Source organism: Astyanax mexicanus, chromosome 23 (assembly GCF_023375975.1).
Source record: "Astyanax mexicanus isolate ESR-SI-001 chromosome 23, AstMex3_surface, whole genome shotgun sequence".
Taxonomy (NCBI): Eukaryota; Metazoa; Chordata; class Actinopteri; order Characiformes; family Acestrorhamphidae; genus Astyanax; species Astyanax mexicanus.
The window spans coordinates 31406770-31429640 of NC_064430.1; the positions used below are offsets into that span (position 1 = coordinate 31406770).

General features: G+C 38.6%; 1 protein-coding gene across 2 annotated transcripts in view; it reads right to left on the minus strand.

The window, feature by feature from the left end:
* Window positions 1-3706: 3706 nt before the first annotated feature.
* The window catches only part of aqp9b (aquaporin 9b), a 34228-nt gene continuing 15063 nt past the window's right edge, over window positions 3707-22871 (minus strand). Inside the window, exons 3-6 of one of the 2 annotated variants that reach the window (XM_007230462.3) lie at window positions 22490-22627; window positions 21853-21971; window positions 16249-16466; window positions 3707-7367 (exon numbers count right to left, since the gene is read on the minus strand). In XM_007230462.3, coding sequence (XP_007230524.1) covers window positions 7199-7367; window positions 16249-16466; window positions 21853-21971; window positions 22490-22627 — 644 coding nt within the window. In that variant the 3' untranslated portion in view covers window positions 3707-7198. Of the gene's footprint in view, window positions 7368-12085; window positions 12264-16248; window positions 16467-21852; window positions 21972-22489; window positions 22628-22871 lie in introns of those variants that run through there. The other variant, XM_049471156.1, reaches the window with a different exon arrangement.

The following is a 22871-nucleotide window of genomic DNA, read 5'->3' on the forward strand; positions in this document are numbered from 1 at the left end:
TTACAGACGTTTCATACGTAATTTTAGTAGCATAGCTGCCCCCCTTACGGCGCTCACAAAAAATGCCACCAAAATTCTGAAGTGGTCCCCTGAAGCTGACCAAGCTTTTAAGAAATTAAAAGCCGCCTTTGTTTCTGCCCCCATCCTGACGCATCCTAATCCAGATTTACCCTTTGTTGTAGAGGTCGATGCTTCTAATACCGGCGTCGGAGCAGTTCTCTCCCAACGCAGCGGTTCACCGCCTAAGCTTCATCCCGTAGCCTTCTTCTCAAAGAAAATGTCGCCAGCGGAGCGTAATTATGGGATAGGGGATAGAGAGCTGCTGGCTGTCAAACTAGCCCTTGAGGAATGGCGTCACTGGCTGGAAGGTGCTGCACATCCGTTCACTGTTTTAACTGATCACAAAAACTTAGAGTATCTCCGTACGGCTAAACGCTTAAACCCCCGTCAAGCTCGTTGGTCATTGTTTTTCTCGCGTTTCAACTTCTCTATCTCGTTTCGTCCAGGCAACCGTAATACTAAGGCTGATGCCTTATCCCGTGTTTTCAGTTCCCCAGATGACACATGCCACGCTTCTGAACCCGAACACATTCTGCCACCCACAGTTAAGGTAGCTGCTATTAGATGGGAACTAGATGATCTTATCCAGCAGAGTCTGGTTAACACACGACCTCCGGAGGGTTGCCCTCCTCACAAGACTTATGTACCTGAACAATTTCGTGATCAACTTATTGGCTGGGCACATGCTGCCCTTACTTCCGGTCATCCAGGCGTTACACGTACACTGCAACTCATCTCAGCTCGGTATTGGTGGGAAACCATGCGAGCTGACGTTCAAACTTTTGTAGTTTCATGTTCAGTCTGTGCACAATGCAAAACACCAAAAACCCTTCCAGCCGATAAGCTATGTCCCCTGCCTGTTCCTGAACGACCATGGTCACATATTGCTGTAGATTTTGTTACTGATTTACCTGAGTCTGAAGGTTACACAACTGTCCTTACAGTGGTAGACAGATTTTCTAGGGGAGTTAAGTTTATCCCTTTTCCTGCACTTCCTACTGCTCTTCAGACCGCCCAAGCTATATACACACACATTTTCAGACATTATGGGGTCCCGGAGGACATTTTGTCAGATAGAGGTCCTCAATTTACTTCTCGGGTATGGAAATCATTTTTTGAACATTTGGGAGTACACGTGAGTCTCACTTCTGGGTTTCACCCCACTAGTAATGGTCAGTGTGAGAGAGTTAACCAGGAGTTGGGAAAGTTTCTAAGGCTATACTGTTTCAAGCATGCTTCTGAGTGGTCACAATATTTGATTTGGGCTGAAATAGCTCAAAACTCCTTAACTAACTCCACGTCTGGTCTCACTCCCTTTCAGTGCATTCTGGGTTATCAGCCTCCGTTAGCTCCGTGGACAGCGTCGTCCACTGAGATCCCCGCTGTTGACGACTGGATGAAGCGGAGTGAGCAGGTGTGGGAGGAGACGCATCAGCAGATCTCGGAGGTCTTACGGAAATATAAGGAGCAGTCCGACAGACACCGTGGTACCACCCCCCAATACCAACCCGGAGACAGGGTGTGGTTGTCGACCCGGGACTTGAGGTTTGAGGGGGCCTGTAGGAAACTGCTGCCTAAGTATATTGGCCCATTTAAGGTGTTGTCTCAGGTTAACGAGGTGACTTATAAGATTGAGTTGCCTGCTCAGTACAGGGTGCATAACTCGTTCCATGTTTCTCTGCTCAAGCCTCTTGTCCCAGGTCCGCTTGCTGAGGGTGTTCCAGATGACGTGCCGCCCGCGGCAGTGGAGGGGGAGGATTCGTCTACCTATGCGGTTCGAGAGGTGTTGGATTCACGCAGGCGTGGCGGTGTGCTCCAGTACCTCATAGACTGGGAGGGTTACGGCCCTGAGGAGCGTTGCTGGGTTGCCGCCGGTGACGTGCTGGATCCTGCTCTACTGGCCGAGTTTCATGCCCGTCACCCTAGTAAGCCTGCTCCTAGACCCCGTGGGCGTCCCAAGCGCTCACTCTCTTCTTCGGCTCCGGTACGTAGGGGTTCCCAGTCTCGCAACCGCCGCCTGCCCGGCACCTCTGAGACTACGCCTGGTCCTCCCGCCGGTACTCCCTGCCCGTCGGGTGGACGTTGTCGTGGTCGTCCCCGTTCCGGCTCCGTTCCGACTCCCTTGGGGGGAGGTACTGTCACGTCTGGTGCTGTTAGCTCCTCTGTCCCTTCCACACCAAGCTCTAACGGAGGTTCTCAGGTTAACAACTACACTACCCAGAATGCACCACCCGCTGACATCACGCACTCACCTGATCACAAGACACCTCACCTGCTTCCTCCTGGAAGTCCCGAATACTGATTACTGGCACTATAAAGGTGCACGCCAAACAGACTTCATCGCCGCGTATTGTAGGTTATCCTCATACAAAGCGTTACTTATCGCTTGTCTCAGTTTACTTTGTGTATGACCTTGCTTTTTGTTTCTCGACGCCGATTCTTGCCTCTGCCTTTGATATTGGATTGTTTGTGTATGACCTGGACTGTACTTTCACCACCGCCTCTTGGATTATCTCTGATACTGGATTGTTTGTGTATGAACTCTGGACTGTCTCTCGTTTATGGTATGGTTTTGTCTTCATTGCTCTGTCTACTGGTGATTACCCTTATTTCTGTATCGACCCTGATTACATCTGTTTATTATTATAATAAACATACTTTGTTTTTATCAGTATCTGCGCTTGTCTGCTATTCTGTTCTGACCATGACACCCTGTGCTCTTCCATTTCCTTACTATGTTCCTCACAGTGGAAACTGACAGGTTAAATCTCTGAGACAACTTTTTGTATCCTTCCCCTGAACAACTATGTTGAACAATCTTTGTTTTTAGATCATTTGAGAGTTGTTTTGATGAGCCCATGATGCCACTCTTCAGAGGAGATTCAAATAGGAGAACAACTTGCAATTGGCCACCTTAAATACCTTTTCTCATGATTGGATTCACCTGGCTATGAAGTTCAAAGCTCAATGAGGTTACCAAACCAATTTTGTGCTTCAGTAAGTCAGTAAAAAGTAGTTAGGAGTATTCAAATCAATAAAATGATAAGGGTTCCCATATTTTTGCACCGATCAAATTTTGGTTTAATGCATATTGCACATTTTCTGTAATAATAAACCTCATTTCAATCCTGAAATATTACTGTGTTCATCAGTTATTAGATATATCAAACTGAAATGGCTGTTGCAAACACCCAAATATTTACAACTAAAAATTATTAAGATTAACAGGGGTGCCCAAACTTTTTCATATGACTGTAACTGACATCTCAAAAGGGATGGAACAGGAATACTGATTTCTGACATGCTTGCTTGATTGCATGGACAATTCTAGCCAGATTCCTCCAGTCGGCATCATTACCATCTGTCCACTGTGTGTAGTAATGCTGATATTCTAAGGTGTTTTCCCAGTAGACATATGACACTGTGGATAGAGGTGACACTGTGACACTGTAATGATGGCTGCCCTCATTCACCTACAAGATACCACTTAACAACTTATATAGGTATGGACGTTGTCAAGTTGTCCTTGATTACGTTTCATTATTCATTTAATTAAACACTTCAAGGAAGAGTAACACTGAAGGATATGCGTTTCTGAAGAGCCTGTACACCTGCACAGGTACTGAGCGCTAAACCAGCCAGTCTGTGTGTTTCATACCAGTGTGTTTATTTACACCACAAAGTGGAAGAGCAAACTGCATTACAGTATTAAATATAAACTGTAATAAAAATCCCATTTAACACAATAAAAACACATTTTTCATTCTCTAATCATGGCAGACAGTGACAAATGAATCATTGTACAGCACTGAAATGTGTTGTGTGAGTAGACCTCATATCTAACAGCTTATTATACTGGAAAATAAGAGCTGAGGAAAATGGCATTCATGGCATTTCATAGAAAATAAAAAAGCTAGCTTACAACTATAAAATAATAATCAATAGATTATCAAAACTATCAAAACAGCAGATAAATGCTCAATCTGGCTGTAAAGAAATCAAAATAATTGTTGCACCTTTATTTAATTGTAAAGAAATGCTTTTAACAGAGGTAAAAAAATCTATTTAATTTTTGTTCTATTTCTAATTCAGAATTAAATTTGCCAGACAATATACTGAAAAGATGTGGGACAGCAACATAGAACTACTGTATAATACTGTCTGGTTTTGATGCTTTTACATTTTCGTTAGGCCCGCACAAAAATGACCCCAGTTCTGATTTAAAACCTTATAAAACTGATTAGAAGTGCATTATATGGACAAACGTATCGAAACGCATACTTTTTAAACCCAACAACTTGCAAAACCCAGTCTGTGCAGTATGTTGCGCCTGTGTTTGAATTCTTATGTGCAATATGTTTTGAGCCTAAGAATAGTGGTATACCTGCTGTTTGGCCAGGCAGTTCTTATAGAGCGTGTAACAGTTCACATGCTTGTCTGTGTGCTTCCACTGAAGGCTTCCACTAGAGGGCAGCACTGTGTGGACAAAACAGATTTGTTTCCATTTTATTGTGCACGTTTCCACAGGGATTTTTAGGGGATTTTGTGCTCTTTATCTCTCACCAGCTGTTCTGACAACCAACACCCCAAAACAGATGCAGGATACTTGTGGCATTATGTGTTTGTGTATGCGAATGCATTCACAGCAAGTATATCTCCATCCTAAGAGTGTCTAATGCTCCACTGATCAATAACTGCAGAGCTCCACAACTGCTGTTAGAAATGCAAAGGGACATGAATGCTTATGAGTTTAAAACTGCACGTTATAAAAGCTTCTGAAAGTATCCCAATCATACCTGTCAAGTCTCTCGTTTTGGCTGGGAAACTACCGTATTTTACTCCTCTTTCCCGCCGTCCTCCGCATTATCATGCGTCCATCCGTATTATAATACGTGAGTTCAGGCAGCTAGTCGGAGCAGCTGATGTTAAAACAGATCTGCATATACAGCGATTTTTCTAAAAGAAAGGTAATGGTAGGCTAATCATGTAAACTGTGATGAGATTTTTCTGATAGCTGCTTAAAAATACTCGTCTCCGAATCAAATCACACAGATTAAACCTTATAAAATAAAAAAAATTACAGCTTGTGACTCAGTTTAACTAGAAATGTGGAGAGGACCGATATTAACTGAACTGATCAGGGGTGGAGTGATCAAAAGAAAGAAGTATAATTAAAAATTATTAATTGTGTAGACCCCTTAGGACTAATTTTTACTGATGGAATATATCTGGTCCATGTCCTTTTAGTAAGAACTCATGATACTATTTTTAGGTCACCAACAGTCATTTTGCAGAATGTGTGCACCCTTTGTTCAGTTTTAAATCCATTAAATAAATAAAAAATATATCATATATAAGAGTGCATTTATGCAAAAAAAGACATGAAATCTTAACTTTTTTTAAATATCTAGAAAAGGGGTTTTTAATTTGGCTGTATTAAAAGAATGGCATATGTAGAAATGTCAGTGTCAACAAAGGTAGACAGTGGTTCACAGGTGGTTATTTTAGATTTTTTGTAAACCTGTTTTAAAATGTAAGGGATACTGAACCTTCGTTGGGCTGGTGGGACGGCTTTAAGCGGACAGAGGAAAATATCCCTTATTTTTAAATCTAAAACTTGACAGGTATGATCCCAATACTTTTGTCCATATAGTGTAGGTATGAATCAATGACTGTATAAACCTTTTCTGTTTTCTTGTATTTCTGAAATAACTACTTGGTATAAAGTCATAAAATTGTTCATATTATTAATCATGCATTATATACTATTCATCTTCGCATACACACTATAGTAACAGTACACTTGGCGAACATAGTGCTTTGTGCTTTCAGAGCAAAAAGCAAACGTGTCTTAAAGAAATTCTCCAGAAGTTTTTTTTACTTAATTGCTATCTGCTTTGTCTGTATCACACTGTTGACTGCTATAGACAATAAATAAATTCCCATTTTAAATATAATTATGCAACAACATTGCCTAAAAAGTACAGTTTCTGAATTATGTTGATGCTCCACTGGGCAAAATCGTGGAAAATGGCGTCTCTGTTATATTCCCACTTCATGTCGGAATGCTGCTACTGCACTATGCATCTTTGGTGGAGCGGCAAGGTTCCCCTCTCTCTAGAACTGTGTAACACTGAGGGCACTTTTCTGGTGGCAAGTTCCCAAACGGTTCTGTGCTTTTCCACCACAAAATCACAGGTTCTTGACCAGAAAATTTGGTGCCGTTCTTGCTGGTCTGGAACCAGTGAACTTGTGTTCAAGCGTCACAAAAAAAAAAGTTTCAAACCATCATCAAACCTCATTAAAGCAGTGAAAAAATGTGCCAGTTCTTAAAAAGTTTGCAGGAACCGGCACCAGCTCCAGCACCAGCACTTTGTTGGTGGAAAGGAGGTATGAGTAACCTGAGTCATATATATTAGTGTAAAATCTTGTAATATTACTTTACCATTTCAGCCTACAGCTGTCTATAAGGATGCGCTCAAAGTGTGATTTGTATTTACTGCAGTGGAGTAAAAGTGAATTACACTCTCCACCTGTAGGAGGAGCCTAGGAACAAAAAATACAAATTCTTGCAAAATACTGCTTTAGTATTTGTGTACAAACTGAGGAATGCATTGAGCTACTTTATAAGATGCACCATCCTTGACACACAGCTTGTCCAGTCCCTGTAGGAAAGAGCTGCCATTAGAATAGGACTCTCTTGGCTAGAGGGCTCCATTTGATACTTTTGGGATGAGTTGAGAAGTTGGGAATAAGGTGAAGTTCTATTATCCAACACCCTGTCCTCACAGCAATGGTTGAAATAATCTACCCTGCTCTGCAGTAGAGACAGTTACTCCACTCTTTTTAATACTCTTAATTTTGGTAAAAGCAATGCATAAGAATGTGTCCCAATACTTCTGTCTAAATAAAGTATAATAGTAGCTAGAAAAACTGAGAAAAATACAGGTTCTGCAGGTACAGATTGGGTTGTAAAACCTCTGGAGTATTTCTTTAAGAGTCTATTAAAAGCACAGAGAGAGGAAAAAGAGAGGAGGAAAAGAAGAGACAGACAGACAAAAAGATAGATAGAGAGGTTTTGTAGAATGGTGGCTGTCTGAGGTGAACAGTGTGTCCCATTTGTTTTAGCTTCTCTTCTTTAGCTCATGGTGATCATCTCGTATTTGTCCTTAACGTTATTCTCCTCTTCGCTCTGTTTCTCGGGCTCTGGGTGGTGCAGCTCTATCACCAGGAAGTATATGACCGCGCCCACCACCCCGCCAACCATCGGCCCGGCCACCGGGATCCACCACCAGCAGCCCCCCGCCCTGAGGAGACAGCAAACACACATTTATGTTAGTTATAATCTCATAAAAAGTTGGAAAGGACTTGTGTAGTTCTTTGTTGACTCTGCCTCTGGATCTGCACAGACAAGGCACACAAGGCACTAGATACCTTGTGTCTAATTTCCAGGTTTGCAATCAGCAGCCGGAGTCCGAGAGAGAGTGTCACAGTGTTATGCTCTCTCTGGGTGGGTAGGTGGCGCTCTCTCTCCTCATTACTCATAGTGTGATGATGACCAGTACAGGCTTCTGTTAGATCCACTTACAGTATATATAAGCGGGGCCCAGTCATCCTGTTGTTTCCAGTCATGTCAGTATCTGATGGGCTTCTTATGGAGCTCAAACTGTGAAAATGAGAAACTGCACAGCTGCCAGCATAATGTGAAAATCCTGCGTTCTGATCAAACATCTACACAGTTTACAGAAGCTGCACACAACTATTTATTTTTATTTAATTGCGCTAGCAATCACTAACATATTAGCAGGAGATCATATATATATATATATATATATATAACCAAAATAATGAATGTAAGTTAGGTAATGTAAGAAATGTAAAGTGCAATTATATTTATATTAGTGGTGTTAATTAAAATACTAGTATATACTTGTATGATTGAAGAGAGATAAAACCAAAGTGGGGTGCTGGATTAAAGAATGCATGATAAATTGAATAGAGGAAACCTTTTTTACTTTATTGTAAACATCTCAGCTTGGTTGTAAGGATTTCTGAATTAGACCTTAATTTGCTGAGTATAAAAGAGCGTTTTCTATGGTGCGGATCAGTTGATGAGTTTGTTTATTTGAAGCGTTTTCTCTCTCTGTTTGATTTGGTTTTACACAGGCATAAACCTAAACACACCAAAATGTGCACCAATAAACCATGCCAGCACCTTGTCTCTTCTGATTGGTCAGAGCTGTCTGGCCCGTGATAAAGTGATCCACTCCTATATAACAAGTCTCTGTATTTGTATTGTCACCACTTACTTGGCCAGAAGCTCTAAAGAAAACAGGAAACTTCTGACTTAATGTTCACTACTTTATTCACCTTTAGAGGTCAGTGGTGAATAACATTTGTGCTAGTGTGATACACAACATGAAAAAAAAACTACTGAGACACCAGCTCAAAAAGAGTGTGTCCTGTTTTTGTAGGAGTAAATAACTCATTGAGTTCACGAGAAAGAACACGTTTATTGAACACGCTCATTTTTTTGTGAACGTTGAACTGAACGCAACACATTTTTTAATAAAAAACTTGAACGTGATTTAGTTCACGCAGTATGTGTCATGAACGGCAGACATCACTGTAAATGAACGCTGGCTAGTTAATAACATACTGGCGGAGCAACAGCGCAAGAGAGAGAGAGAGAGAGAGAGAGAGAGAGAGAGAGAGAGAGAGAGAGAGAGAGAGAGAGAGGAGCAACGACGCGGAGAGCGTGGAGCGTGAGGGCGCGAGAGAGAGAGATACAGAGAGAGAGAGAGAGAGAGAGAGAGAGAGAGAGAGAGAGAGAGAGAGAGGAAGTGATGCACAGAGACAGACATCGATTCTCCTTATGAACATTTTCATCACCTGGTAAGAAATCCACAATTACAGTATCATGAGCAAATATCTACAATGAGCAGTTTAAATTTCTAGCTTGTAGTGTTAAAAAAAGTATTTATTTGAATATCTCACGAAAAAAGTAAAATGAACTGAACTTTGAACTAGTTCAGAATTAAAATTGTGAACTTTGAGCGTGTATGAACTGAACTTGAACTAGTTCAGAAAAAAATTCTCTGAGCATAGTCGTGAGAATCTGATTGCATTTAGTGAAATGAGTGTTGATGAGGTCAGGATGTGCCGAGTAAACACTGTATCTTTAGTGTAACTTTCACTGTGCTGATATTCAGGTTATCAGATCTGTTGTAGGTCTGTACCCTGTATTCTGGGCTGATGCCCTCTTGGCTGATTGTGTTGTTTTGGTGAAAGGGCTAAATCACCGCCCGTCCCGCTGGCACTGTGATGCAGGATTAGCCGTGCTAAACCTGATCCTTTTACTCGTACAGGACTGAATTAATTACCCCGTCGGGATAGAGCTCAGGAAAACAAATGAGCAGCGGCTGAGTCTGATATGGTTGAGTTGAACTCCTCGGGTGACCAATCGTCTTATTTTTCACAGACAAATCCTGTTTTGAGGAGGATAAAAATGTGTTTTTTTTTTCTTGAATTGCATAAAATGTTTTTTTTTTGTATGATTTTGCAGTGATCTTTACATTCTTAACAAACTGTGTGCGGAATGTAATACCAAAAATGTTTTTATATATTAGTTATATATTGTCTATGTTTTAAATCATAACTATATCTTTAACATGTTGCGAGGTGGTTGCTATGCTGTTACAAAGAATGGCTGCTATGCTATGTCAGGTGGCTTCTATTGTAACTCAAATTGTTATCACAGATTTGCTAGGTGGTTGCTATGAGGTTGTTAGGGTGTTGTTGGGTGGTTGCTATGGGGTCCCAGGTTGTTTGTGATGGTTTCGTGTTAAGTGTTGTTAGGTGATTGCCATGGTATGCGAGGTGGTTGCTAGTGAGTTGCAGAATGGTTGCTATTTTATGCCATGTGGTGTCTCAGTGGAAGTTAGATAGGTGTGGCAGGGTGAACGCTGTGGTATTGTATATTTTAGGCCATATATAGGCCATAGGTATATTTTGGTCAAACTGTTTCCCGCCACAATTGATTGACCGCAACCCAAAAAATGTCTAATCAAAAACATAAATGAACACAAATCAGTTCTAGCTAAAAATCCCTTTTTTGGCAACAGATTATAAAATATTATTATGATAATAAATTAATTTATTTGAAGAGTTATTTTGCTAAAAACAAATAGGCACTATTTTTTAAACATACCTTTATCTGTTTTTGAAAATTAACTATTAGTTTGTATTTTAATTAGCATTTTAATTTAGCATTAGCATTTAGTTAATTATTGTTTTATTAGTTTTGTTAAATTCACAGATATCTCTTTGGTAAGAATGTGTAATTAGACTGAGCATGAGGTAGAGTACTTTAAAAATGTGCATTGTGGCGCAGTCTAATTACAAAGTGGACAATTCTAAAGAATTTTGTAAGAATTATCTACGATTTTTTGGTTGCCAGCTGTCTTTAATTCAAATTCTGTGATTCTTTGGTTTATTGATGTGTGAATAAATGAGTAATAAATAAGTTTGCCATTTGGAAATCTCCATACACGCAATAACTCTTGTATGAGCACCATTAGCAGTGTGGCAGTTGCTCAGGTGACTATCAAAAACTATAGCAGCAATAAAAGTAGGACCTACCTGTTTATACAATGAATATATTTAGCTTTGCAAGGATGGTCGCAAAAACACCTTGTTGCCATTAATTAGAATTTTTTTATGTCTCCCCCTTCCCATACAGAAATACTACTGCTTCAATTTAAAAGAAAAAAACTTAGGACTGAGTAAAGGTTTGTGTTCATTATTTCTGGTTATTAATAGAGTTACATGGTTTTAACTCCCCTGTCCTACAGTTGAGTCTACTTGAAGCCCCCTGGCCACAACATCCCAACCACTAGCCAGATTAGAATTTACAAACACAGCTATTTATGGAAGCAGATATGGTGTGTATGGAGTGTCTGGAGTGTCTGGGGGGGGGAGGGGGGGGGGGGGGGGGGTTGAGTGGAGACCTGTGCTCTTCTAACTGGTTTACAGGATATTAAGTGGCCGGCTACTGCGTGTGAGTCTGAGTTACAGGATGAAGCAGCCGGGATTAGCAGCTTTAATCTCTCCTGAAGATTCCACACTGAGCACGTCTTCACTAACACACACACACACACACACACACACACACACACACACACACACACACACACACACACACACAGTCTAGACACACATGTTCATGGCACAAACCCAGTCTCTCCGTCTGTGCTGTGATTGAGATAATCTCAGTTTAGGTGGGTTCAAATGGCTTCACTCTTTCTTACACACTGATTTTAACCTTTAAAATCTGAAACATCAAAAGAAAAAAGTAATGAAAGCTGCAACTAACCCATGGAGAAGATCCACAGGTAAATATAGTGCTATTAATAAATTAAGACCTTGGAAGTGTGGAGTGTAATTTACTCAAGTGTATTTAGTAATATATATATATATATATATATATATATATATATATATTAAAAATTGGATCTTTCCTAACCCTACATTAGTTAAATCATTAGGATATAATAAACTATGTAAAGTTTACTAATGTTTTTAAACTGATGTTACATTTTACAGGGTGATTAAGATTAGACTGTTCTGTGTGGTTTAATGTTATTTATTCCAAGAGTTTAAAGCAAATTTACTGTATAATCACATGAACATTAGTAATCACAGGAGTATTGTACATTATTACTGCACTCTGACAGATTACACCCCCGTGTCCATACACTGAAAAAAATAAATCTAGCGTTAGTAAATGTAACGTAATTAAATCTGTTATTAACAACAAAAAATATGTTTCTACCTTTACATGAATATATCTAGTTTTAATTACTCCACATTTGTTCAAAATACAAGACATTGTGTATTTTTTCCTTAATATAATTTATTTATGTAATCCCAACAAATCTTTTTAGGTACACAACAAATCTGCACAACAGACTAAAGTCTTGTTATATTTACTAGGGTTTTAGTCACTACCTGTGTCAGTGCTCTTTCTACAGTGTTGGTTCATGCAGCTTTCCTATAGGCTCCTGGTACCATATATTTGCATATTGGGTGTGGCCTCTCCCTTACTTACCATCTTTGTGTTGTCTGTTGCCCAAAGCTACCTTATCCTGGGCGTGCAGTAATTATAATACACATGTTGATTGGCAGGTCTCAGTGTTGTAGAGCTGTAAGAGCACATTAACTTTATTCTGTGTTTCTAGTGATCACAGTATGCTGACTCTGAGCTACAGAGTTCACTCTTTACTGAGTTTACTCCTGTATTGCTCCATTATTATACTGTCAGTATTGGCAGTCAAATAATAATATACTAAATATGTTGAGAATACACATGGTTAACTTAAAATGATAAGTTATGTGAATATTACTAAAGTTTTATTACCTTGAAAGTGTGTTAAAATAAAGATTAATTGTTAGTTTATTTGACTAAACAGATCATTTTTTTAAAAGGACAAATTAAACACTTAAGTTGAGTTAATTCAGCTTTTTAAGTCAGCAGTGTACAAGAGAAAAATAAATTTACAGTACTTAAATTTCCCATGTAGTGTCAATGGACTCTTTTAAGTTGGCACTACCTGAAAAAGTATGTTAGCAGTACTAGAGTAAATTAAGTAGTAAATACAATGACTACTCTTGCTTGATCTACCTAATTATCTGATGCAAATGTTGACATGATTTTTTTAAATAGATCAAGCACACAGGAAGTACATCAGAAATATCCTACAGTAAGTGAGGATAACATAGCAAATTTCATTCAACCCTAATGAGTAGTGGTGGGCAGTAAAGGCTACCAGTTTATCCAGTATACCGATTTTAATTTCACTTCTGGTATTCATTTTTTAATGTATTGCCAAACCATAGCATAGCTAAAAAAAATGGCTTTAACGCTTCAACAGGCAGTAACTTATATAATATTGTTTACAGCTAGAAAATATGCAGCCAAACAGCATGCTAACTAGCACTAGCCTTGTTAGCATAACAAACAGTCTATTAGCTAACAGGCAAATAAATTCAAATTTGAGGAGCGTTCCCAGGAGGACCAAATAATAACAGCAGAGCTAGCCTCTCCCACTCCAGTTTAAACAACAGGACAGTAGCTGCAGTCTGCAGCATAAGCTTACTAATTATAAAAGCTTAGGACAATAACAGCGTAAAGAGTGTGGTCTAATGGTGAGTGTTGTGAGGGGAGACTGCTATATTCGTTTTTAAATTCTGTTTAATGGTCTACTTTTTAAGATTTTTTTTCATAGACAAACTTTCTTTTAACAAAACACGACTTTTGCCTCTGACTTTTAGAGACGCTGGCACTAATTTTTGGGGTGCTAGCCATGCCCCTGTTTCAAAAGACTTAATTTTACAGTGATTTTGTGGCCAAAACACAGCCAAAAACATAGTCAAAAGGGATGGTTATGGGCGGGACCAATAACAGACCGTCAGCTCCGCTCCGCTCTACAGCCTGTGACCTTGAGGCAGCCCTCAGGGGCGGGGTTATTTAAATGAGTAGGCGGTCTCTCCACAGTCTTTCTCCCTCCCTGGTTTCTACTGCGCAGACTCGGGTTTCAGGATCACCAATATGGCGGAAGATTTTGGCTTCATTTTCATTGAATGAATAGGAATGGTGACACGGCGTCCATCTTTTTTTACAGTCTCTGGCCAAAAATATCTGCATATGTGTAAAAAGGGCCTCAAATTAAAGTTTCTTTTCTGCTTAGTTTACGTAGCCTACACAGGGTTTGTTCAGAGTCAAAAGTATTACCATAGCCAGCCAACAGAGGGCAGTAGAGACGACTGCTATTTTAAAAACAAAAACATCTAAAACACATCAAGTTTATGAAGTCTGGCTATATGAAATATGACAAGCAATAAAGCCAATAGACTGAATTTAATAAATCATAAGACAAAATCAGTGACATGCAACTAACAATTCTGTATTATGGAACTCACTTAACCCATTATGTTACAGTCTGTCAACAGTCGACTGGCTTGACATAGTCTAAACAACATAAGCTTTATAAACATTTCAATCTATAGAAAACCATCCACACACAGTGAGAGCATTTCAGTTTCAGTAGAAAAAATCCCAGTGAATAAAACACAGCTCCACTTCGGTTAGGCCATGTGGAATTTTTATGCACAGAGAATCCGTCCCATGCGTCTCCTCGCACGCGTGTTTAAGCCTTCTCGCGTATGCAGGAGATACAGGACAGCATTGAAATATTAATTGTCTCTGTGAGAAGAGCAGAGCTGTGTGTGTTTAGGGTCTGTGTTTGGCCTGGCGTTTGCTCTCTCACGTGGCCCTGAGGCACAGAATAAAGCTCACGTCCTGCACTTTAACACACTGAGATACCAGCCGTCCTTCATAGCCCCCGACGCTGCACTGCCTGGATCATAAACAACACACTGTCTGTCTGTGCAGTGCTGCTGAAATACTTTCAGATTCAGTTTTAGTGCTCTGGTGGCTTCACTGATCATTGTAAAATAACAGCTTTGCAAATGAATCAATCAGCATCATGAGTCATGATTGGTGTCTGAAGTTGGCTTCTTCAGTTTTTTTTACAGACAGGGCTCATGCACTGTAACGAATTGCTGTATTGTTTTATGATCATTTCAAGCAATAGTTTCATACATAACTGCTTAAAGTGGCAATCCGTATTATTTAGTTTCTAAACTGAAAGCAGAAGCATTTCTGAGTGGTTAAGGGATAAAATATTGTGTTTAGTGGTACCAGTGTGCTGAAACAACCATCCCTGCTAAGCCTAATATATTCTCCTGAACATGTTACACTTCTTTACGTACTTACGTCACACGTACAGCCTCTAAAAGAGGATCCGGCTCAGTTTTACTGAACGCGAGCGGCTGGTGGAGCAATGGAGACTTCAGAAGAGGAAACTCAGAGCTCAGTAGCTCATTCACTCATAGTAAAAACAAAGTGTGCAGTAGAAGTAAAGTTTCTGATTGAGCGCTCTCTCTCTCTCTCTCTCTCTCTGACTGAACATAACCTGGAATGGAATTCATCCACTTTGAAAGGAGACTGCATCACACCTGCCCAGCTTATTCTCGGTGCAGTTACCCATTCTCACCAGAGAGGGCCCTAAATCCAAAAACTTATTGACATCAGCTTTAACAATGTTCTGTTGTTATACTGTAGGATGCAATGCATCGTGGGATGCCCTATGAAAACATCACCTGTCAGCTGTATATATAACAGTAACATTTGAGGAAAAAACTTGATTATAATTAAGTAATTTCCCAACGTCAAAACATAAATCTACCACATGCAGAATCTTTTTTACACAATAATGGTCTTTAAAACACCAACAATCTATTTGTTTAAACAATCTCAATTTGTTTAAATAGATTTTACTTCATATTTTGATTAAATTTTACATAAATTGAACAGCTGAGATGCACATTAGGTGTGTGCTCACTCCTAACTCACCATCAGTGTATAATCTTGTCTATCAGGGCTACTTTCTCTTGGGTACACAGTTATACTTTATATAATAGTTGACTGCATGGCTTCAGTGTTGTAGGCAATATGTATAAGTTGGCATTTACTTTATTGCAAAGCACAAGCATATGCTGACTGAGAACTGCAAGTTCCAGTATGGTACTGTTTGTTTACTGTATTGCATTGGCAGCTAAAGGTCCCTAACATTTAAACACATATGCTTATTATAAAGAATAATTACATTTATTATTAGTTTTTTATTAGTTTTTCATTCATGCCGAAACTATAATATTTAGTATAACATATCCCTGGAAGCTAGGAGGTGGGCACTGATCATCCTGAAATTACTATGCTTTTCCTGGCTGAATGCAATCAAAACCTCACAGCAATACTCCACCAAAATCTGGTAGAACATTAAATAAACAATAAATAAACAGGTGTCCTATGACTTTTGTCCATGCTGGTTAATAACTCTGATATAGATGAAGATGATGTTGCTGAGGTTATGTTTTGGGGTTAAGCTGGTTAGTGAGTTTCTGTGTGGAAGTTAATGTTACATTGAGGACACGGGTTCACCAGAAGATAAACCCACGTCCTGACGTAAGGAGCAGGATAAGGTCAGGGGTCGGATAATGTGTGCGTGTGTGAGTTGTGTATGTGTGTGCGTGAGTTTTGTATGTGTGTGTGTGTGTTTGCTGTACCTAAACACGTCCATCCCCCACCCTGCGATGGCGGTGAAGAGTCTGGGGCCCAGGTCTCTGGCGGGGTTGATGGGATATCCACAGTTCAGCCCCATGGAAACTCCAATGGCCAGGATGGTCAGACCGATGATCAGCGGCTCCATCCCTTTTGGTGCTCCCATGTTCTTCCTGTCCACTATCGCCAGAATACACAGCACCAAGGCCCCTGTGCCCACCACCTGCATCAATAAGCAGTAATGATTACACTGATGAAACACACACTGTCGCATTGTGTGTGCTTAAATTACGTCCAGAAATCTATTTACTGAAAAACAGTAATGTATGACGTACTGTATTATAGTAGAATTTGATACCAGACAGTCCTGGAACCCAACCAGCTCTGGTAGTCAACCAGTCCTGGGCACATTAGTGTGTAAAACACTTTATTTAAAAAAGCAAAAAAATGAAGCTTTTTCGCTTTTACTGTGTTTTATAATGACGTCAATCTCAAAACTCTGATTATAATTTTCATACAGTGCTTCAAAGTCCATATCAGTACAAAAAAAAGTCCCAAAACAGGTTTCTTTACGTCACACAGTTGCAACAATCATTTTGCACATATTGGTACGCACCTAAGACAGTGCAAGCAGTTGATCTGAGATCAGAATATTTCGTCCCCAAATGTTTCTCTTATCTCAGAACTGTGTTTGTTGTTAACGTGACACACAACAACATTGCCACAATAAAAAAAATTCAAAGCATTGTAACTGGGATTTGTGGAGAAACATCACACACACGCTGCATTACTTTATTCTCTGTTGGTCATAATTTGTTAAATCTTTAGCATGCGTAAAATGAAAAATACGAAGTTCTGCAGTTTGGGATCATTTTCAGTTGGTTAATTTAATTCAATCTCCCAAAAACCCACATTTTGCACGTTTCTGATTAACAAAATACGACCAAATAATGAAAAGCATCAATTAATTTAGACAACAGCAGCATACCATACCAGATAACAAACAAGATAGCAGATATATATTTATATATGCATATATATATATATAGGTGTGATGTTGACCAGAAAACTCTTTATATCTAACATTAATACAGGTTAAACTGCACACGGCAGCACCATACAGCAGCTCTCCTCCTAAGTTTTGGCAACACAGTTTAATCCAGCTGCCCTGGGTCTACTCTGTTATGTGTTGATATTAGAATCTCTCAAATGAGATAAGAAAAACTCATCTCTGACAAACAGCAGCTTTACTGAGGAAAGAAAAATATACTTAACTTCAATACAAAAAAATACATCCTCCTAAATACAAAATTAATAACTTATATAATAATTAACTTATATATAATAACTAATATAATTATAATTCTGATAACATTGTAAAAATTAGAAACGTCAGATATTTTAACATTAAATTAAATTAAATTTAAAAGTATTTAAGTAATTTACTGCAAAAACATTCCATCTCAAGTCATTTTGGATCATTTCCATTGGTCCATTCATCATGAAATCTAAATATCTGTATTCATACACATGAATGCAAAACTACAGTGTATTTTGAATGGTGTAGCTGTGTGTACATTAACAATATGTTTGTGTCTGATGCTCTCATCCAGAGTGAATTACAGTAGAATAATATTAGACAGATAGAACATAGAGTTTGCAGTCTTACCCAGTGATTCTTACTGGTGTAGAGTGGGGATGTCTGCAGCAGGAAGAGCAGCAATACTATACTATACTACACCAATATACTACACCAACCAGCCAAATCATTAACTCTCAGCTTTTAGATTAACTTCGAAACATGGGTCATTTTAATTTTTGACTGTTTTCTCTAAAAGTTAACATGTTAAAAACATATTAACAACATAAATGTTTAACATTCAGCATTCTAACATTGTTAACACACGTTTCTAGTCTGACCTCTGAACCCATTCTGGAAGAATCGATAATTGTTGTTTTTCTAGCTCAATTTTAGCATCTTAAACAGCTTTAAAAGTGATATATATATATACGTATATATATATATAGCAGACTACTCTGGACAGTGCTCCTGAAAGACCTGACACTGCAGAAAGATTTTCTGTGATAAATATTATGAGAACATTTGACCAAACTTTGAGAATTAAAGACCGTGCATGGTATGATATTAATAATGCACTCTATGTATCTAAGATTGGAGAAAAAGTTATATATATAGTTTATATTGTGAATTTTGCCTTTTGTTAATGATTATTTGCTGCTGGCTCCTCCCACCTTCACTTCATCAACCACTAAAAGCAGCCTCCTGAATTTTTCAGGCTTTTACCCCGCTTGCATTTTAAGCTTGGTGCAGGAAGCATCACAAATGAACACACTGTGGTGAGCCTGAGCACGTGTGTGTTATTCATCATGCTCCAGTGGAACTGCGGTTAGCTCAAGCGTTCAGTATTCGTGTGTGTTTTACATCATGCTCTAATACACACTGAGATGCACTGATCTACAGTAACTGTACATATGGTGATTAGCTTACTATAACATGGTAAACATGAACAACAGAGCATGCTCTGTTCATTTTGCATAAATCAGTGAACACATACAGTGAGCTACAACCAAATCCAGGATTTTATGAATATGTTAGGAAAGCAATCAAATCTGAATTCTGACCAAATCCAATAATTAGTTTAGACTGTTCACACACCCAAATCTGACATCAGTTTGAACTGATATGTGACAAACAGCAATTATTATAAAGTCTTTATCACTGTCAAAATCTGAAGAGCTATGAATGAGTTCATGCTGATTTTTATTATTTGTTCATTTGATGCTGCAGATCTGTGTCCTCATTCAGCCAATTCATTAGAAACTCACTACAGTTCCAGCACAAGCTTTCTAATAATGTTAATAACTAGTGTTGTAGTCAAGACCACTAAAGCTGAGTCAATACCAAGACCAGGACATGTCAAGTCAAGACCAAGACTTTTAGTTGTTGAGTCCAAGTCAAGACCGAGACCAAGAAAAACCAAGACCAAGACCAGATTAAGATTTAAAAATAAAAACTTTATAATATCTTCTCTATTTATCAAAATTATGCTTAATCTTTGTCTCTTCTAAAACTTAATCAGAAGTTACCACATTAAGTCAACTGAATCAAATTATTTTTATTGTGGTGTAATTTATTATTTAGAAGGGGCAGAAGAGATGGTTGATCTGGAGAGAGAGAAAATGTGAAGAGGGCTGAAAATTAACTGAATTGATCAATAGAAAGAAGTATTAATAAAATTATTAATTGTTTAGGCCCCTTTGGACTAATATTTACTTATGCAATATATCTGGTCCATGTCCTTTTTGTAAAAGCTGATGATTTTCTAGAAAAGGGTTTTACTTAGGCTGTAGTATAAGAATTACATATATAGGAATGTCCACAATATTTCAGTGTCAACAAAGATAGACCTGTCAGATTCTGATAATCTAATTGTAGTTTGTTAAAGGTTCCCAGGTGGTTATTTTAGATTTATTGTAAACCTGTCTTAAAATATAAGGGATTCTGAACCTCTTGGGTTGGTGGGCGACTCGAAGCAGGTGAATGGAAAATTTCCCTTATTTTTAAGTCCAAAACTTGACAGGTATGGAGTCCATACACATGCTTTTCATGAGTATTTCTGAATGTTTTGTTCATGTAAAATAGCCAACTTTGTACATATTACAGAGTCATGCTTTGTTAAACAGCACTTTTGTTCTGAAACTAGAGCTAGTGACACCATATTGGTGCAGTTTTCTAGTATTCTGAGGTATGGTATCCACCATTTTGTGAGTTTCTGAGTACTATGCATAAGTGAGTTATGAGTATCCACGCAAATGCATTTCGTCTGTGTTTTGGAGTTAAAAAATGGTTGTTTCTGATCAATCGAAGCCTTATTAGTGCAGTTCATAAAGTTAAAATGTACTACAGTGCAACTTCTATTTTTTCTGTGAGTGTAAGCAGTAATACTGGCAGTATTAAGCTACCTTGGCTGCCTCGAGTATATGTGTTTGTTGAGATGTTGGTGTAAATGTTGTATGTGTAGCTGTGTAATGGGGAAAATGTAATGTTGAGTAAATGTGTGATAGTATAAGCTAATATTTGAATATCTTATATATATATATATATTTAGATTTACATATACATATATTTTACATATACTCTGAAATGCATATTCGCATTTTACTGTCATGTTATTGGAGATACTATGAAACTAGCTAAACTTGTATATGTTGACAAAGAAACCAAATATAATAAGTATTCTGTATTTTACATATTTACAACATATTTACAATGGGAAGTATATACAGGGTAAATTACAACAAGAATGTGCATGTGTATTTTTATATGAACAAATTATATTTTATACCTTGCTATTATATATGAAAAAAACTAAATAATAATTATTGAAGTGATGAAATGAATGAAAGAAACAAGCTGCTTAATTGCTTTGTGTCCTCCACTGACTTGCAGACTTGCAGATCCAGTTATTTCTCAGGATACACAGTGCTGATGGGTCTGTGTATCCCTTGCTGTGTAACCCCTAGACCTGGCGCCGGCAACACTAGCTTATCACTACCTTTAGTTCTCTCCCCGGTAACATTAGTATTTAAGCTAGCTTGCCACTAAAATTAGCTAGCTCGTCACTAAGGTTAGCTAGCTCATCACTACCTTTAGTTCTACTCCCTGGTGACATTAGTATTTTAGCTAGCTCCTCACTAAGGTTAGCTAGCTCATCACTACCTTTAGTTCTACTCCCTGGTAACATTAGTAGTTTAGCTAGCTCGTCACTAAGGTTAGCTAGCTCATCACTACCTTTAGTTCTACTCCCTGGTAACATTAGTGTGTTAGCTAGCTCGTCACTAAGGTTAGCTAACTCATCACTAGCCTTAGTTCTCTCCCCGGTAACATTAGTATTTTAGCTAGCTCATCACTAAGGTTAGCTGGCTTGTCGCTAGCTTTAGTTCTCTTACCATTTACATTAGTGTGTTAGCTAGCTTGTTGTTAAGGTTAACTAGCATGGTGCTAAGGTCAGTGCTCTTTCCGATAACATTAGTATGTTAGCTTATTCGCTGCTAACATAAGTTATCTCGCTAGTTTGTACTTATCTCTCCTTTTTTTCTAGATGTCTGGAAAAATTAGTCATGATCCCTGAGGTCTCTGTTATAGGAATGCACAATTTACATTTTGCTGAATGTTTCTTCTTTTGGAAAGTCCTGCAATCAAATTCACGATGATTCACATAACCAGACCATAACTCCAGCAAGGTAACTTAACATCAGACTATTCAAAATAAAAAGTGCATTGATTGCATACTAAATAAAAGCATGAGTAGCTTACCCCGAGATCGAGACAAGACTGATTCCAAACAAGGTCGAGTCTGAGACGAGACCGAGACCGGACTCGAGTACTACAACACTATTAATAACAAAGACCTCGCCCCAAACCAGGGTTTAAATACCACATATTGTAATGGCACCCAATTGGAATAGAAAATGACAGTGTGTTTTTGTCATTCACAATGCCGCAAAAACGTCATACCTGTGTCACAAATAATGTAAAAGTTAACTACTGTGCGAGCGTAGCCTGTAGGATTGATGTGTTTTCTTACCTGATCAATGAATCCATTAAGTACTGAGAGATGTTTTGCTGGATAGGAGGCAAATATGTTTGCAGTGGCATTTTCACCCGTGACCAGCAGAACACCATTGGTGTGGTCCATCAAGGCATCTGTGAAAGTGTTATGTTCTTTCTGTTAGTTTTTATTTCTCTTTAGTAAGCATTACACAACCTTAAATCAAAAAAGGTTGTAATAGTATGAACCCAAGATATTTGGTCAGGTCTGTTCTGGTGAGTTTCGTTTCATTAATTAATTAATATACAGACATTCTTGCTTTTCACAATTGAACTATCCCAAAAACAACCAGGAAGGTAAATCATTTGTTGACAAACCAATCACAAATCATGTTTTCAGTTACTTGTTGTCATCACCAGACCTAAAATGCAGGAATGCATGCATTTCAAATTAAATGATGTTGACCAAACACACATGAAATATATTGGGTTTATACTGTCTACAATAAAAATATAATAATACTACAACTTCATGCTTTACAGGCAGTGTGATTTGTCAATGTTTTGTCAGTACTCTGAGGGGTTGAACTGATGTTTGCACTATATGTTTCTGTGTACTTTAGAGTCCTACTCTACTGGCCTGAGACGGGGGACGTAGTGAAGTATTCACTCACCATAGTACAGCCCGAACACAGCACAGGAGCCTGCAAACGCACCAATGAACTGTGCAACCACGTACACAGGGAATTTCTTCAGTGGAAGCTTCCCGAGGACCACCATAGCCAAAGATACAGCTGGGTTAACATGGCCTCCTGTATAAATGATACAAGAACATTTATGTTATTTAGCAAGTACATAAGCTATAAGCACAGCATAGTGGCACCTGTTTAGCTGAGCCATATTGAGCAGAAAAGCACATTTATGTTGGGATCTACAGTAGTGCTGTCAGACAAGAACAGAAAGCTGAGGCTGCAGTGGACTCAGGCTCATAAATCCAGAATGTGGCATCAACATGATTAAACAATTCACCTTACTTGCCTTTTGTTACCAGTCCAG